Source organism: Lotus japonicus, chromosome 3 (genome assembly GCF_012489685.1).
Source record: "Lotus japonicus ecotype B-129 chromosome 3, LjGifu_v1.2".
In the NCBI taxonomy this organism is placed as follows: domain Eukaryota; kingdom Viridiplantae; phylum Streptophyta; class Magnoliopsida; order Fabales; family Fabaceae; genus Lotus; species Lotus japonicus.
The window spans coordinates 14,790,122-14,807,386 of NC_080043.1; the positions used below are offsets into that span (position 1 = coordinate 14,790,122).

Sequence of the window (17,265 nt, forward strand, 5' to 3'; positions counted from 1 at the left end):
TAGTGAAATCAAATGATTCATATCGAGTAAAAAAGGTTAACACATATAAACTAGATTCACTTCAATCTTATATGAATGTAAAAAAATTCTTACGTGAACAGGGTCAGCCGCTATTAAGGAGCTTTTAAAGTTCCCTCCAAAAATCCCTCCATCGGGTTTAACCAATGAAATAGTTAACTCGAAGTTTTTGGTAAAAGGACCACCAACTTCAGTAGAATAGGCGCATGATACAGTTAAGGATATAATTTGAAAGTGACCCTGTATGGAGCAAGATAAAATATAAAAATAAAATTTCAATACAAATACATACAAAATTTTGTGCTGGTCTATACATGACATGCAAAATTTAGGTTCTTTCAGAGTTGAACATTAATTAAAGAAAATAAAAAAAATACAAGGCAGCCAATTCGAAGAATAAATGGATAGGTCCATTGAATAAAAATTAAAGAGTATTTTTTTTTGAACTCAATAAAAATTAAAGAGTAAACACTAAATCGAATATCACAATGTGAATTTACAATATACATAAGAGAGCTTAATCAATGTGAATTCTATATATTTTGAAAATAGAAAATAGTTTTATATTTTTATTAAGAGTAATAATAAAAGTATTACTGTTGACTTTATTTACCCCTATATATTTAATTACATTTCTCATTCTTTAAAAACATAAAATCTCATCACATGTTGTGATATATTAAATGAGGCTTTATATTAAATTAACGTGAAGTAATTTTTTTTAAATGGTTATTAATTTTAAAAAAGTAGATCAATAAAAATGACTATTACTTTTCTTAATTGCGGGTTTGCCAGTTGAGAACGACATGGATCCATCTGACTTGATGACTCAAATCCTAGCAATTCAGGAGCAACATAAACAAAAAGTTGATCATGATGTTGAGCAAGCCAAGGATCAAGAAAATGACTTGACCACCCTTGTTGCTGATGGAACTGGCAAGCAAAATGGAGCTCCTGATTTTGGAGCTACTAATAATTCAGAGGCTAGAATTGATTTCACTCCTGAGCTGATTGACTACATTGTCAAAAGCTCATTTCGCCGCCCTAAGAAGTAAAGATGTAAGATTATCAACTTCTTTCTTCTTTGACTCAAGAGAACTTTCAGCACTTTCATTCTTTTCTAGGATGATTTCAGCTTCCTTCTTCTTCTCTTCAAAAGCAGCAGCAACAGAGGTCGCAAAAGCTTCAACAATTGAGCACTTGGTCTTTAAGCTGACAACTTCTTCTTCAAGAATTCCCACCTTCTCTGCCAGCTTATCCCTCTCTTTCTCGGCATCATTATTAATCAAAGATGGGAATTCTTGAAGAAGAAGTTGTCGGCTTAAAGACCAAGTGTTCAATTGCTGAAGCTTTTGCGACCTCTGTTGCTGCTGCTTTTGAAGAGAAGAAGAAGGAAGCTGAAATCCTCCTAGAAAAGAATAAAAGTGCTGAAAGTTCTCTTGAGTCAAAGAAGAAAGAAGTTGATAATCTCACATCTTTACTTCTTATGGCGACGAAAGGAGCTTTTGACAATGTAGTCAATCAGCTCAGGAGTGAAATCAATTCTAGCCTCTAAATTATTAGTAGCTCCAGAATCAGGAGCTCCATTTTGCTTGCCAGTTCCATCAGCAACAAGGGTGGTCAAGTCATTTTCTTGATCCTTGGCTTGCTCAACATCATGATCAACTTTCTATTTATGTTGCTCCTGAATTGCTAGGATTTGAGTCATCAAGTCAGATGGATCCATGTCGTTCTCAACTGGCAAACCCGCAATTAAGAAAAGTAATAATCATTTTTATTGATCTACTTTTTTTAAATTAATAACTATTTTAAAAAAATTACTTCATGTTAATTTAATATAAAGCCTCATTTAATATATCACAACATGTGATGAGATTTTATGTCATTAAAGAATGAGAAATGTAATTCAATATATAGGGGTGAATAAAGTCAATAGATAAATGTTCGTTGTTAGTAATGTAAGTAAATTAGTCCTCCTTAAGTATCGAACCCTGAACCATTCACTCTTTACCCTCACAAACCCTTATGTTCCTAATTCTTACCACTTGAGCTAACCTTTAGGGACAAAAAATACCCAACTTCAACTACAAACAAAATGAATTGGTAAAACAAAATGAGAAAAACAGAATGATCGGTTGTTGTTATAATTAATAAAAATTCAACACATCGTTGTGGATCAAACCCAAAAATATATTCTCTCAACAGATTGGGTAAGACCTAAAACATCTCAACATAATCATAATCATTTTATATAAAAAGGAAAAAAAATGTCCAATTAAGATTAATAGTATGTTTCACTTTTTCTTAAATTTTTTAATTAAAAAAATCAAATTTTAAAACTTTTAAGGGGTTTATTTGTGTTATTTAAAAAAGTAATTCTTTATAAAAAATCAAATTATTTTCAAAAAATAATAAGATTAGCTCAAAAACACTGTTATGATAAAAGAAAGAGAAAATAAAAATAACTTTAATTAGTATAACAAAACACATTTTTGTTCATTTTTTATAACAAAAACAGCCTCCAAAATAATTATTTTAGACAACTAAAATAAAATTTTCAAAAAAAGAAACTCTATAAAAAAGGACACAAAATATTTCTAAGTAAACATCTTTAAAAATGTAATCACCACCAAGAAAAGAGAAAGAAAGAAAGAAAGAAAGAAGAAAAATTTATTGCAAATGAAAACAAACCAATAGAACACATAGAAATAATCTTACTAATGGAAGTTGGAATTTGTGGCTTCCTAGAACCACGAGGTCGTCCCCTGCTTCGTTTAACACCTTCACCTTTGCCATAAGGTTGAATGGCGAATATCGGTGGCTGCGCCGTCACTAGAGTCAGTTGACTCTATTTAACTTTATACTTCAGAGGCCTCCCCCTCCCCCTTTTCACCACATGTCCCGAATCTGTTGCCTCAGACGCTTCTCCAGCCACAAGTTTTAGTGCAACCTCGGCTTTGGCACCATGTGTTGCGATGTCGCTCTCACCAATGGCGGTGTGTGCCGTCGAGTTCGTTCTTGGTGGAGTTCGGGGCATGAGACATCATATCAATTTGGTTCAAGTCCGCAATGGATGAGATTGAGATTAGGATTTTAGGGTGATATGTGAAGAAAATTAAGAATCTTGGCTTGTGGGTGCAGAAGAAAAAGTGGGGTGGGGTGGCAGTGGTTATGAAGATTGAGTTGTTTGAAGTATTATATAGTACTGTAGAGAAGGTTCGAGAGAAAAATAAGTCTATTTAATTCAACTATATTCATGAATGTCGATGTATTTGTCTTCAGTTCTGATGTTGATCGCCACGCAATGGTACGTCAGCAATAGTATTATCTAGTACTGTAGAGAAGGTTCGAGAGAAAAATAAGTCTATTTAATTCAACTATATTCATGAATGTCGATGTATTTGTCTTCAATTCTGATGTCGATCGCCACGCAATGGTACGTCAGAAATATAAAAATATCATAAATACAAGTCATTTATGTGTATGATTTTATAAAGGTTAAACACAACTATAACATTTATTGAGGAATTTTCATCATGTATGGAATTAATAGTTTTCGGAGTGTTTTGGATAAGTAGGGACCTTTGTGCGATTATTAAGAAATATAATGGTTGTTTTGTAATTATCAAGTAGTTAGGGGACATTTCTGAAATTTAAGAGTTTTAAGGGACTCAAATCTAATTATTAAGAGTTGCGGGAATATTTTCTACGTGTAATTCCTTTCTCTAGTATTTCCTTACGATATTACTTAGTAACTTGGTTACTATTATGTCACGGTTTGATTAGCAAAGTTCGTAAGGGACTAGGACGTGAGCTTGAGAAAGAAAGCGGCCAAAGTGAAGACACTTCGATCTTAGAGTCATGTACTTGTAACATATGCTATGTGTCTTGTTTGAAATTATGCTATGCTATATGCTTTATTGGAGTGTCTTGATGGAAAATCTAAATCAATAATAATTTTAAAACAGATGCAATAATAAAAACAGTTGTAATAATAGAAACTGTGTATTAGATTGAATCTCAAAATTACAGGATGTCACATTTCCTTTTATAAAGGAGTACCTAGGGACACTCAGTGTACAGACACGATGTTGGATCGCCCACGCCTAAAGAGGTCACCCGTCAGATGAAGAAGTCATAGCTAAGGGCTCGCCCAAGCTAAGTGACTTATATTGGGGGATTCCTCACTCGCCATGCCCATAAGAACATCATATGGAAGGTAATCGCCTCTCTCGAGCACGTCTTAAGCGGACCCTATATTTGGGAAGTATTTGACAAGCCCGAAAACAAAACAATCAAGTGGGTTGGTGTAGTGACACTTTGGCTCGAATCCCAACTCCTAGGACTCGTTTGGTACATCATATTAGGCATAATAGTATAAGCTTACACAATACATTATGATTTTATCTATTATTTAGTGCTAACGTTATATTGTATAAGTGTATACATCAATTCACTCTTATACATTAAATTGACGGATAAACTATTTAATCCTGCATGTAGATGATGGATAAGGCCTTATCAATTGTGACGTATAAGCTACTTGAATTTTTTTAATGCATTGGAACAACCACTACCCTCCATCATTGTCAGTGAGGAATAAGGTTGACAAGATGAGAAGGGATTTTTGGAATTTTTGCACAGGGGTGGTGGTGGTTGCATAGTAGAGGTGAGAAAGAAGGAGACAGTTTGCAAATGGAGAGAGAGGATAGGTGAGAAAGAATGAGAAGGTTTGTTTTTCACATGATGGGGCTTTTTTTTTTCAAGTGATTCAAGTGGGAGCAAATTGGCACTCTCACTTTATTTTCCCAACTTAGGAGTTAATTTAGGGGTTTCAATTTAGTGTGGTGGTTAAGTTTTGAGTTATATTAGGTTAAAGAATTCTTGGGTTTTGAAGAGAAAATGAAGATGATGAATTTTTTTTTGGTTCCTCAGAAAATTTCTCGTTAATATTTGAAAAAATTAAAAAAATTCCATGTAGGTAAAAAATGGCATGTCATTATGCCCCGTAATCATGAAAATGACCCGAATGAGTAAAACCTCACGTGGCAACAAGTTAAGGGATTCAGATCACCAAAAATTGAATATCAATAATTGAATCAAGTTCAGGGACCAAAAATATATTTATCCCATTATATATTGGTTCATGTTTTGACAGTAAACAAGTTGTTAAGATGACCCTCAAGCACTACTCTTTCAAACTAAATCAAACATATATTGTGGTCGAATTCAAACCAACATATTTTACTACCCTTGGAAGATGAGGGAAATATCATCCTAAAATGTATAATAAAGTTATATTCAAATGGGGCGACCTGCATACGTGCGTCAATCTGATAACGACTAAGAACCACAACAATCTGAGCTCCAACTTCCTGTGATCTTACATACTATGTATGGTACTTGTTCATGATGATTATATCTTGACTCTTAAAAATTAGATAAACTTGAAATTTTGTTCTAATGTCGTAGGCATGGCAAAGTCCTGAACCATTTATCTCCATTTCTCTAATACAAGAGAGGATCAGTGGTCATGTTAACTATAAAGTGTCATACTTTAAAGCATGGAAAGCCCAACAGAAAGAACTTGCAAAGGTTTTCAGCATTTGGGAAGAGTCGTACGATGAGCTCCTAAGGTGGCTGGAGTATATGTTATTTTTTTCCCCAGAATCCCATTACATAGTTGTGATATATGACTATATCGATCGTGATGGTCTTGTTGATGGTCGTTTCATGAAATTCCATTAGGTGCTCTGGATGTATAAATAATGTTGTGAACACATTTAATTTTTGCAAGCCAATCATAAAGATATATGACATTTTCCCCTACAAGAAGTATAAATGAACCTCATTGGCTGCCATAACACAAGACGGAAATAGTCATGTATTGCCGATAACTTTTGCAATAGTCAATGGAGAAACTTTGAATGTTAGGTCAGGGTTTCCACATCTAATACGTGTGAACGTACCCATAAACAAGATATATGTTTGATATCAAACAGGAACACGAGCATAAAGTCGGTCGTGGGGGATGCGAGAAACGGTGGTAGCCTCCAAACGCTTATCATATGTACTGCAGCTGCCACATTGCCATCAACTTCAACCACAAGTTCAAGAACATGAAGTTGAAACAAGAGCTGAGAATGGTGAGTAAGTCTATATGTCAGTTATCTAAAAGTTAATTTGCCTGAAGTGAACTTGATTATCATTTGTTTCAAATTTGCGGGTTATGAGCCTTGTCCACATCGTTTTGAGAAAAGGTTGGCAAAGTTTCGAGAGTCAGACCCTACTATCTAGGAGTGGATTGATTTCATCGGGAAATGAGACATGAAGCATCATGTGTGGCATTGATAGTCATAGATTCGGGCTAATGACAACCATCTTACCTAAAAAAACTTAGTTACTATACTATAATAACAATGATAAATAAAAATTGAAAGAATTTGAGAGAGAAGAAACTTACCATGACTTGAGAGAGCTTGAGGCCGTGTGAGTTGAGAAGTATGAAGCGCTTGAGAAAATTTGAGTGTGGGAATGATTAGAAAGATCGAGAGTGAGATTGTGAGTTGGGACTTGAGGTCTTTTTATAGGGGTTTTAGACCACCCAAAATTCGTTCACTATTGGTAAAAGACAACGTGAATTTATCAATTCACAATATGCAACGTGAATTCCATAACGGTCAGACCTTGTGAACTACCAAATTGCAATTCGCAAATCTTTATGCAATTCTTTGTCTTGGTAAGCGCGATATCTCTCGCTCATGAACCACCATCTTACAATTCGTAAAACTTTATGTGAATTCCTGTCTTGGTCAACATGATTCTCTCTCTGTCAAACCTTGTATCCCCACATCATCAATTTGCCAGGTTGAGTGTGAATTTCAACCTGGCAATTCGCAAATCTTTATGCAATTCTTTGTCTTGGTAAGCGCAATATATCTCTCCCTCATTAACCACCATCTTACAATTCGCAAAACTTTATGTGAATTCCTATCTTGGTCAACATGATTCTTTCTCTGTCAGACCTTGTATCCCCACATCACCAATTTGCCAGGTTGAGTGTGAATTTCAGGAGCATCTGATTTCCTCCCACCTTGCAAACTCACATGCTCTTGCAAATTCTAATCCTTAGGCCACATTAGCTTCTCATGTGGCTAAAGCAACCCCATACAACAGTTTTTTTTTACCTAGTTCTGCTATAAAAAGAAATCAAATTATTATAAAAAAATTCACACTCTCACCTCATTTACACATTCACTTTCTATCTTTTTATCAATAATATTATTTTCTCTTTCTCTTCTTCCTATCTCTTTTCTTTCCACTCCATCCACATTTTATTCTATCCAATTAACAAAGGCATCCTTCTTCAAATTTCTCTCTTTAACTTGGCCACGGTTGTGTTCCAACGAAATCAACTTCCCATGAATCCAGTGGCGGAACTAGGACAAATAATATGAGAGAGCCATAATAAAATTTTAAATATGAATTAATTTTTTTATTTAGCTATAGAAGCATATATACACACAAAATAACGATTAAACTAATTATATACTCATTAAGAATTTATTATAAGTTATATCAACGATGTTGGAAATTTACTTTTTCATTTTTTTCAATTTTTTTTTATTGTCTGGTTTTTTTAACATTTAATTAGCTTTTTAATATTTATCATTCTCAAAAAGTGCTTTTGTTGAAGAGAAGAAAATATTTTTTTATTCTTGCTATTTAACAATAATAGAACTTAGTTTCAAAAAAAAAACAATAATAGAACTTCAGCCCACAATGGATAAATGAATATGCTTATAAAAAAACTGGTTAAATGAATATATGTTTATTTTAAAAAAGTAAAACTAAGAAATCTGGATGAGGAGGGATCGACCCCTTGACTCTCAAATGAAATGGGGAGAGACTCAACCAATGGACCAATAGAGTTTGTTTAATGAAATTTGAATTATTATGGATATATAGTATGTTATTTAGAACCTTGGAAGGGCCAAAGCCATCCCTTGCCCCAAGGTAGTACTGTCACTGCATGAACACATGTTTTTTTATAGGCAAATATTAGTTGTTAGTAACGTTTGTAAATTAGTCATTCTTAGGGTTTGAGCCCTGTACCTTTCACCCTTCATCTCACTCAACCCTTATGACTTCTAGCTCTTAACACTTGATCTAACAATCAGGGACTTCTATAAACGGTTCATGTGCCATGTCTCTTTCAAAGAGAAATGTCTGAAATATCATTTCACTTGGCTCCCACACAAACACAATTTTTGTGTGTAAGAGCATCTTCAATGTTAGGTTCATACTATTCATGTGGGCCTACATGTGCTTAAGTAACTCTTTGCAGATTTTGCTCCAACCATGAGTTCTTAGCATTATTCATCTGGTCCTACAATATCATTATATTAGATAGTAATATTTTTTATTTTCATATAATTTTAATTTTAATTTAAATATTAATTCAATACTTAAATTATATCAGTTGATGAATGAGAGTTTTCCGAAGGAACAAAAAAAAAAGTTGATGAATGAGAGAGAAAAAATTAATTTTTTATTTTAAGAACTCAAAAAGTAAAACTCCTTATATAAGAGCATCTCCAGTGTTAAGTTCTTAGTTCTTAACAATATTCATGTGAGTCTGTAATGCCTCATTTGCTTAAGGAACTCTTTGCAGATTTTGCTTCAACCATGAGTTCTTAGTTCTTAGTACTATTCATCTAGTTCCACAATACCATTATATTAGTAATATTTTTTATTTTCATATAATTTTGATTTAAATTTAAATGCTAATTCAAAACTTAAATTAAATCAATTGATGAATGAGAGAGAAAAAATTAATTATTTATGCTAAGAACTCAAAAAGTAAAACTCCTTATATAAGAACTAGTTCTTATTTTTAAGAACTAAGAACTTCACGCCAGCCCCTCCAATAGTTAAGAACTCAGTTCTTAGTTCTTAGCTCAGAAATAAGAACTAAGAATCTTGCATCGGAGATGCTTCTAAGAACTAATTCTTATTTTAAGAACTAAAAACTCCACGTCAGTCTCCTCCAATGGTTAAGAACTCAGTTATTAGTTCTTAGCTCAGAAATAAGAACTAAAGCTAATAACTTTGCATTGGAAATGTTCTAAGTTGGCCAAGTATTAAATATCCTATTTTTGGTAAATAATAATGTAATAAAGATAACTAGATAAAGTGTATTAATAATTACATGATCCACTCGTTCACTAAAATTACGATAGAATAAATCATTGGTCCACCAAAATAGAATTATTTTACTTTCAAGTGAACGTTAGACAACTTGAATTATAATAATAATAAATCATAGTTGGGGATTGTCGTTATTTACTTCCAAATTTTGATATTTTTAATTTCTTGTTTATTCGCCGCGCGAACAGGTAATTGTGCGGCTGATACTTTAACTAAGTTATCTTTTCTGTTGGGTGAGGTTGTGCGAATTGAGGAGGTTCCTCAACCATTTATTGGCACTATCCATTCTGATATACTGGCTTTAGTATCGCTTGCTTCTTCTTTAGCTTTTAAAAAGAAAAATCAACAATCTCATGATTGTGGTTTTGTAATTTATAATGTGATTACGGATCCAGAAATTTTATGTAGTGAGGGCGATATATACATATAAATTCGTAATAAGAAAATTAACATATTATATTAGAAGTGAAGACATATTTTACCAAAAGAGACACAGGTGAAGACATTTTTTACCAAATGGGTCATAAAAAACCACATACTTTTACCACTCAAGTGAGAGCATTTAGGAATGTAGAACACAAGTGGGAGCATTTAACAATGTGGAATATAAGTGAGGACAATTTTTATCAAATGAATCATAAAAAACCACATATTTTTACTACTTAAATTTTTTTTAATGTATTTTTCCATATTTAAGTGAGGGCACTTGCCCTCGCCCTCATACTCCACTAAATAGATCCGTCCCTGGTGTGATATAGTGTGACGAGGGTCTAATATTATTGACTCCATAGTCCATAGATGATAGATCCATCTCACCCGGAACAAAAAAACACTTGCTGTGATCTGGGAGAAGTGCATGCTGCAACGCACGCACATGTAGAGTAAAGTTTTAATAGTAAGTGTTTCTAGTTGATTTGGTATTTTTCTGACTCCTCTTTCAAAAACTTGTATAAAAAGATTAAAATAGATTACGTAATTGTAATGATAATTATTTTAGTATAAAAAGGGAAAGTTTTCCTATGAATAGGGCCCCAGTTACGCCTTTCATGAAAGAAAATATTTTTCTAGTCAATCATGAAAGATCTTATCTGCATTTTGAAATTACAGCAGTATCTGATTTTTTTGGGCCCATCAACATGTGCTCGTGTTTCTTCTTCCATTCCTCCTCTACCCACTTCTCTATCTATCATTCAAAATTGGTTCAATGTTCTGGCTTCTACTAGCCAAACGAGAAGATACTAGGAAATTAATACGAGGCAAATTATATTAACCCCCAAGTTTAATTAATAAGCTGCATGATGTGAAAACTAGCTACATCTACACATCAGATGGTTGATGTCATCACCAAACCCATGCTGCCTCGACCTTTTCATGCTAATTAACATTGGCCAGTTGATACTTTGTTATGTTTATGCCTCAACTTGAGAGGGGTCTTAATTAAATTTTACATTGCTCACTTAGTTAGAAGCAATTTTCTGCTGCATAGTAGCTTTCTGCTATTTAGCTGTTAGATTGTTATTGCTTAGCTGGATTATAATTATAGCGTTAGTTACCCTCTATTTGTTAATAGTCTAAGTAATTTAGCCAACGTACATTTTCAGTTCAGTTGAATACTATAAAAAAATTCAAAATATTATTTCAGTAAATATTATTTTCGGTTAAAAATAGTTATTTGAAAAAGAATTTGTAAATTTTATTATTAGTTGTGCCTAAATTTGAGTTGCTGGGATGGTGTCAGCACAAGAATTAATACTATATTTGTATGCACCAACTTTGTGAATGGAGGAGTAGATGAAGTTTGGGGTAAGTGAGGATTCCACCCGCATGAGAATCCTTTAAATTGTAAAATAATTTTGACTATGTTACGTTTTACCATCTCATTATTGGTTATTATGTAATAATTAAAGAAATAAATGAGAATTAAATTAACGGTGAGCTGGTCAAGTTTTCTTACAATTGCGAGGGTCAATCTAAATCCGTTTCACTATTGTTTGATTTATAATGGAGAGAAAGTTAAAGAGAAAACAAGTGGGTCTCATACCTTTTCTGCGGTCTCCTCATGTGTAATAAGAAAAATCAAGAGAGTTATTTTATTTATCTCACTTTTATCCCTTACGAACGTCAATAATTAATTTACAATAGTGTTTAAATATTTCATATTATGGGTAACACATGTTATTTTACACAAATTAATATTCTCTCTTTCTTTTCATTCTCTTTTAAACCAAATGAAATGAGAGAAATTTCACATCATTTTTTTTTTCTTCACTTTCTCTTTCATATCTATCATATTTACTTTATTATCTCACTTTTTCTCTTTATTTATCTTCTCTCTTCTCTCTTTCTCAATTTCTCTCCTCAACTAAACAAAGAATAAATTTGTATAATTAGTAAAAAGGGTAGTGAAGTTGCCACTGCCCCGCAAATCACAGTGAGCAATCAGGAGTCACATGGATAAAATATATAGTGTTAAACATTAACCCTAATTTAACCATGGATATATACCTCTTTGGAAATTCTTGTAGGCAACATGTTTGCGTAAATAACATAACTCAAGTTTTTTTTTTTTTTCTGGAAATAAAAGTGTATTAGTCACAGCTTTGAGAATAAAGCTAAAAGGGAGATAAAAGAGGCAAGTGCAATTAATAACAACAAAAATTTAATCATCCGACGACATAAGACGGTTCTAAAAAACAACAAGCTAAAAAGCTATACAACAACCAAGAACCCCAAAAACTAACCAAAGAAAACCCGATACAACAAAAACTAACCCCAAAAGCTAAAAGACTAAAGTTAAGTACTTGAAGAACTCAAAGGCCAAAAGGCAACCCCATCACAGCAGAACAAAAGGATAAAGCACCCAACTCCGATTAGAAACGCCAAGCCATCAGCAACCTCCCTAGTCCCTAAGGAGGTTTGCGTGTAATGATCTGTGTAGCAATTTGGTTCAAAGCATCCTCATCCGCACAATTATACTTCATGCCCAAATATTTTCCCATCAACAGAGCACTTCACCCCTAATCATAATACCAATAGGTTCTAAGAACTCCGCTGATAGAAATATAAGCTGATTCCCTTTTTGACCTCCGGTGAGGTGCAGCCTTCTCCTACGTCAAAGCCACTAGAAATTTTATCTTAAACCTTCTTCCTTCCACTAAATTGAAGACAAATGGGGGTAAAAAGCAACTGGGTTGGGGATGAGATGAATAAATGAGAAGAACATGCCATGTTTTGTTTCTTCTGACAAATGGGGCCGAAGACAAGGAAATTTTTTGCTGCCGTTTAAAGAGATAACGCGTGGCCGATTAGGAGCAACACACTAGAAAGGAAGAGCGAACTGTACTAGGCACTGCCCCTTAACATAAGTCTGAACACAACTAAGATATTAGGTGGTCCAAATTAAAGAGATTAATTGAACATGAAGCAACTTTGACCTTGGCTTTGAACATTGCAACCAAAGGAGGACTAAAAATAGAAGGGTAATAATGGTTCTTGGTCATGTATGGGAAAAGTTATTTAAGAATCCAAAGGGTACGATTAATTATTCCCTTTTGGTAACATCATCTCCTGTTTTGCTAGCTCTTCTTTTTTAGAAAGGTGTGAAGTCGGTTATTTATACATCTATAGTTTTTGCATTTTTTATTAAATGAAATTAATAAAAATATTATTAAACTTAAAATTTATTGTTGAAGTATTTTGAACTGATTGTAAGAAATAATATTACTAAAAATATTATTACCAAAATTATACTTAAGAGAAATATTTGCAATTTAATTTAATATAATTTTAATGTAAAAATATCACGTAAAATTAAAATATATTGAATTATTATAGAAAATCATATCTATCATCATTACATGGTAGTGCGCTCTACAAATAATTGGCGATAATCTTGTAAAAATTAACACTTAATATACGTAACTAAACAAAAAGTATTTATAATGTTCTTATACAGATCTCCCATCTTAAATCTAGGGTTTAGAACCGTCAAGACAATAAATGTAAGAGTAAATGAGACACTGTCTTGTTGAATTGAGATCGACTTAGCATTTTATAGTGGAGCTAAACAGTAACCATAAATCTATGATATTTGAGCCTTATTTTGTCTATTGGGCCTTTAAGGAACTGAGTCCGACGCTAAGTTTCAACCTAGATTCTAATGAGTCGACCCGCTTGGGTCGATAATCCCTCCTAGTAGAGGTTGAGCCGCTCTGCACAGGCGAGACCGTTCCATATGCCCGCAAGACGCGGAGTCATTTATACAAGGATGAAGTGCGTCTTAGACATCAAGAGTCGACCCGCCTAGGTCGATGCTCCCTCCTGGTAAAGGTCCCGCCCTGCACAGGGCGAGACCGGTCCATATAATAATAATTTTTCTAGACACACATTTTAATGATTTACTTTAAAAAATACATAAAATAATGCACATGTTAAGTGATTCACCAACCATTAGCTAAACAACATGTTCATAATAGAAAAGAGAAGATTGAAATAGAAAAAACATATGCAAAGTAGTCAATGTAGATGAAAGTGATTGGTGTGTAGAAAAATTAGAGTGGTTAAAATTATAACCACCGACATAATTAAATAAAACAAGGGTTAGCAACACACGAAGATTTAGTTTATAATTAATTAATTTATGATTTATGATATCTAAGTGAGAAGGAGCTAATTCAAAGATTTCAACAGCATGAATTGTGGAGAAAAGGCCGGTTAGAACAAATCACAACTTTAATAAAAAGACAAATCGACCATGTGCATACCCAACGGGCTTTCCCCCTTTCCTACGTGATTTTTGCTAATTGCTTTCCACTATTATCCCACTGTCTCTTTTCTCTCCCCCCCAGTATAAAAGCAAGTTGAGTATCTATCCACTTCTCTGCTATACTAAACCCTGCTCTTTCAGAGCAACTTCACCTCTCTTCTTTCAGCTTCAGTTTTGAAGTGAAAATGGTAGTGACTCTTGTTTGTCCTCTCTTTCTAGCTTTGTTATTTGCTACTTCAGCTTTTGCTGCCCTTCAGCCAAGATCACCAGAAGGTATAATGCTCAAATCTGAGTCTCTTTCATTTACATAAATAGGAATGTGAAACATTTTATTTTATATTGTTCTTTAAGTTGGGTCTATGCTACATTTTGCTTTTACACACTGATCTTGTTGTTGGAGTTGTTCTATGGGTTCCTTTCCTTTACATGTTTTATGGGTATGCTTAAGATCTGTCCATTGGATCTGATTAGTTAGTTATTAACTCTAAATCTTGTTGAGAAGTCCCACATTGACTAGAGACGTGGTTGAAATAGTCTTTATAAATGGTAGAGCAACTCTAATGTTCTGTTCTCTGTGATTTTGATCTTTGCAGCTTACCTTCAAAATGGAAACTTTGAGGAGCTTCCAAATCCCAGATTCATCAAGAAAACAAAGCTGATTGGGAAATACTCCCTGCCCAAATGGGAAATCAATGGTCTTGTTGAGTACATCACTGGTGGGCCCCAATCTGGAGGCATGTTCTTCCCAGTGACTCATGGAGTTCATGCTGTGAGGCTTGGTAATGAGGCCTCAATCTCCCAGACCATCAAGGTCAAACCTGGTCAACTCTATGCTCTGATTCTTGGAGCCTCAAGGACTTGTGCACAAGATGAGGTTTTGAGAATCTCTGTGCCTCCACAGACTGGTGATGTTCCCCTGCAAACCCTGTATAGCCTTGATGGTGATGTCATTGCTTGGGGATTCAAGGCCACTTCTAATGTTGCCAAAGTGACTCTTCACAACCCTGGAGTTCAAGAGGATCCTACTTGTGGTCCCCTTCTTGATGCCATTGCTATCAGAGAGTTTTACCCTCCAATGCCTACAAGAGGTAAATTAATTAACCTGAAATATTTACATTTGGACAATTACTCCTTGATTATTTAATGAGAATCTTACTTATCTTTGACAATGCTTTGCAAATTAATGGCAATGTGTAGATCTTTATCCAGTTTTAACACATCTGGATCTATGAATGAGTCCACTAGCTGAATTTCTAGGGATGAATGTATTGTCTCCGTTTGGTGTTCCCTTTCCTGTTTCATCAATTAAATTGTGTCATGCCGGTATGAATATAATGATGTAACCTTAGATGAGTGGTTTTTGTAATGACATGACACAATTTGATTGGTGAGACATAAAATGAGACACTGAATGGAAACATAGGACTTCAATCCAATTTCTAGCTGGCAATTTGAGTGCAAGTCTCGACACATCGGTAAAGTTGCTGTCATGTGACTTTGTGGTCGCATGTTTGATCTGTGACATCAGCCTCTTGTATAAATGCAATGTATGACTGCCTACATTAGATCCACAAAATGAATTCGGCCCTCCCTGGATCTCGCACATAGTGGGAGCTTTATAGAAGATTTTACTTTTCTTTAGATGACAGTTATGTATAAGCTCTTTGGTCTCTCAAGATGCAACTTTTTTATTAAAATTAAGATACATTTATAGATTAGTAGGAAATTGGATTCCTAGAACATGGAGTCATCAACCTAATTAGTTTGAAATATGAAACTATTTGGCTTTATTTCGCTTAGAATTTCTTTTGGAGTTTTGTTTCTCTCATTTTCTGATAAAAACCATCAAATGGTCTCTTGCAGCTAATTTGGTGAAAAATCCTAGCTTTGAGGAGGGTCCATTCCCAATTTTCAACTCTACAAACGGTGTTCTGCTCCCTCCACAACAACAAGATCGCTTCTCCCCGCTCCCTGGTTGGATCATAGAGTCCCTCAAAGCTGTCAAATTCATCGATGCAAAGCATTTCAATGTCCCATTCGGGCTCGGAGCAGTGGAGCTTGTGGCTGGAAGAGAAAGTGCCATTGCCCAAATCATCAGAACAGAAACCAACAAGGTCTACAACATCACTTTTTCAGTTGGGGATGCCAAAAATGGCTGCCATGGATCCATGATGGTTGAAGCTTTTGCTGCAAAGGACACCTTTAAAGTACCATTCAAATCTGTAGGCAAAGGGAAATTCGTCACTGTGAGTTTCAAGTTCAAAGCAATTGCACCAAGAACCAGGCTCACATTCTACAGCTCCTACTACCATACAAGAACTGATGATTTTGGTTCTCTTTGTGGCCCTGTTCTTGACAGAGTTATAGTGTTCCCTGTTGCTTAAACATGAGTTACCACTTCTATTTTGTAATACGTGGCAATTTAGATTTTTGCATTTCACTTGATCCTGTCTTTTGTATAATTTCATGAAGATCAAAGATATTCTCAATTATGGTTCGATCTTAGTTGTACATTTTCTTCATATATGTTCATCATAAAATTTGGTTAAAGACTTAAGAGTCATATTAGTAAAACCAAAACTTGTTGTAGATGCAAAACCATGGGCCATTGTTTTATTTAAATCCAAGATAATTTAAGGTTAAAAATTCATTTTTCTAATACATGATCCACGGTGTCTAGCCGCAACGAGCCGCACCACCACTTGACGACCTCTAACCACCTCATGCCACCTCTCCTCACTAGTTATGTTGTTTTATATGCGGCTCCAAATTTCACCTTTGGGCTATTTCTTCTGAAGCTTCATAATGCAAGCAACCGTCATTGTAATGTGTCTCTATGAAGCGTACTAACAGAGCTATGTAACCCTACTTTCTCTCCATCAAGGCAAAACGAGCAATATTGGAGTATGGTTGTGATATGTCGTTTTGAAGCACTCGGTTCGCCTCTGTATTTTGATTGCATAGGTATATGGTTTACTTGTGGTTTCTCTACTTTTTTTTTTTTCTCAACCTCGTTGTTAGGTTTCTATCATATTAAGTTGTTGGCTTACATCATGCTAGTTTGGGTTGTGGTGTGTATCTTTGTGATATGCGGAAGTGTTATTTCCAGAGTTGAATCCTTTGGCTTTTACTATATTTATAAGTGTCGTTTGGCTTAACTCTTTACTTTAAAGAGTAATAAATATTTTTTCAAAATTCTTACCTTTTAAATTTTTATTTATTTTTAACATGTTTATAATTTATAAAAAAAAATAAGAAGAAAATATTGGGCT

General features: G+C 34.2%; 1 protein-coding gene and 1 pseudogene across 1 annotated transcript; both read left to right on the plus strand.

Moving 5' to 3' along the window:
- The first annotated feature begins 797 nt into the window (after positions 1–797).
- LOC130743655 (uncharacterized) lies at positions 798–1,573 on the plus strand (annotated as a pseudogene).
- A 12,464-nt stretch (positions 1,574–14,037) lies between these two features.
- LOC130748174 (protein DUF642 L-GALACTONO-1,4-LACTONE-RESPONSIVE GENE 2-like) lies at positions 14,038–16,491 on the plus strand. The gene is made up of 3 exons (XM_057601336.1): positions 14,038–14,266; positions 14,587–15,081; positions 15,857–16,491. Exons 1-3 carry the CDS (start codon positions 14,179–14,181, stop codon positions 16,375–16,377), a joined length of 1,104 nt encoding a protein of 367 aa, XP_057457319.1. The 5' UTR covers positions 14,038–14,178; the 3' UTR covers positions 16,378–16,491.
- Positions 16,492–17,265: the final 774 nt, after the last annotated feature.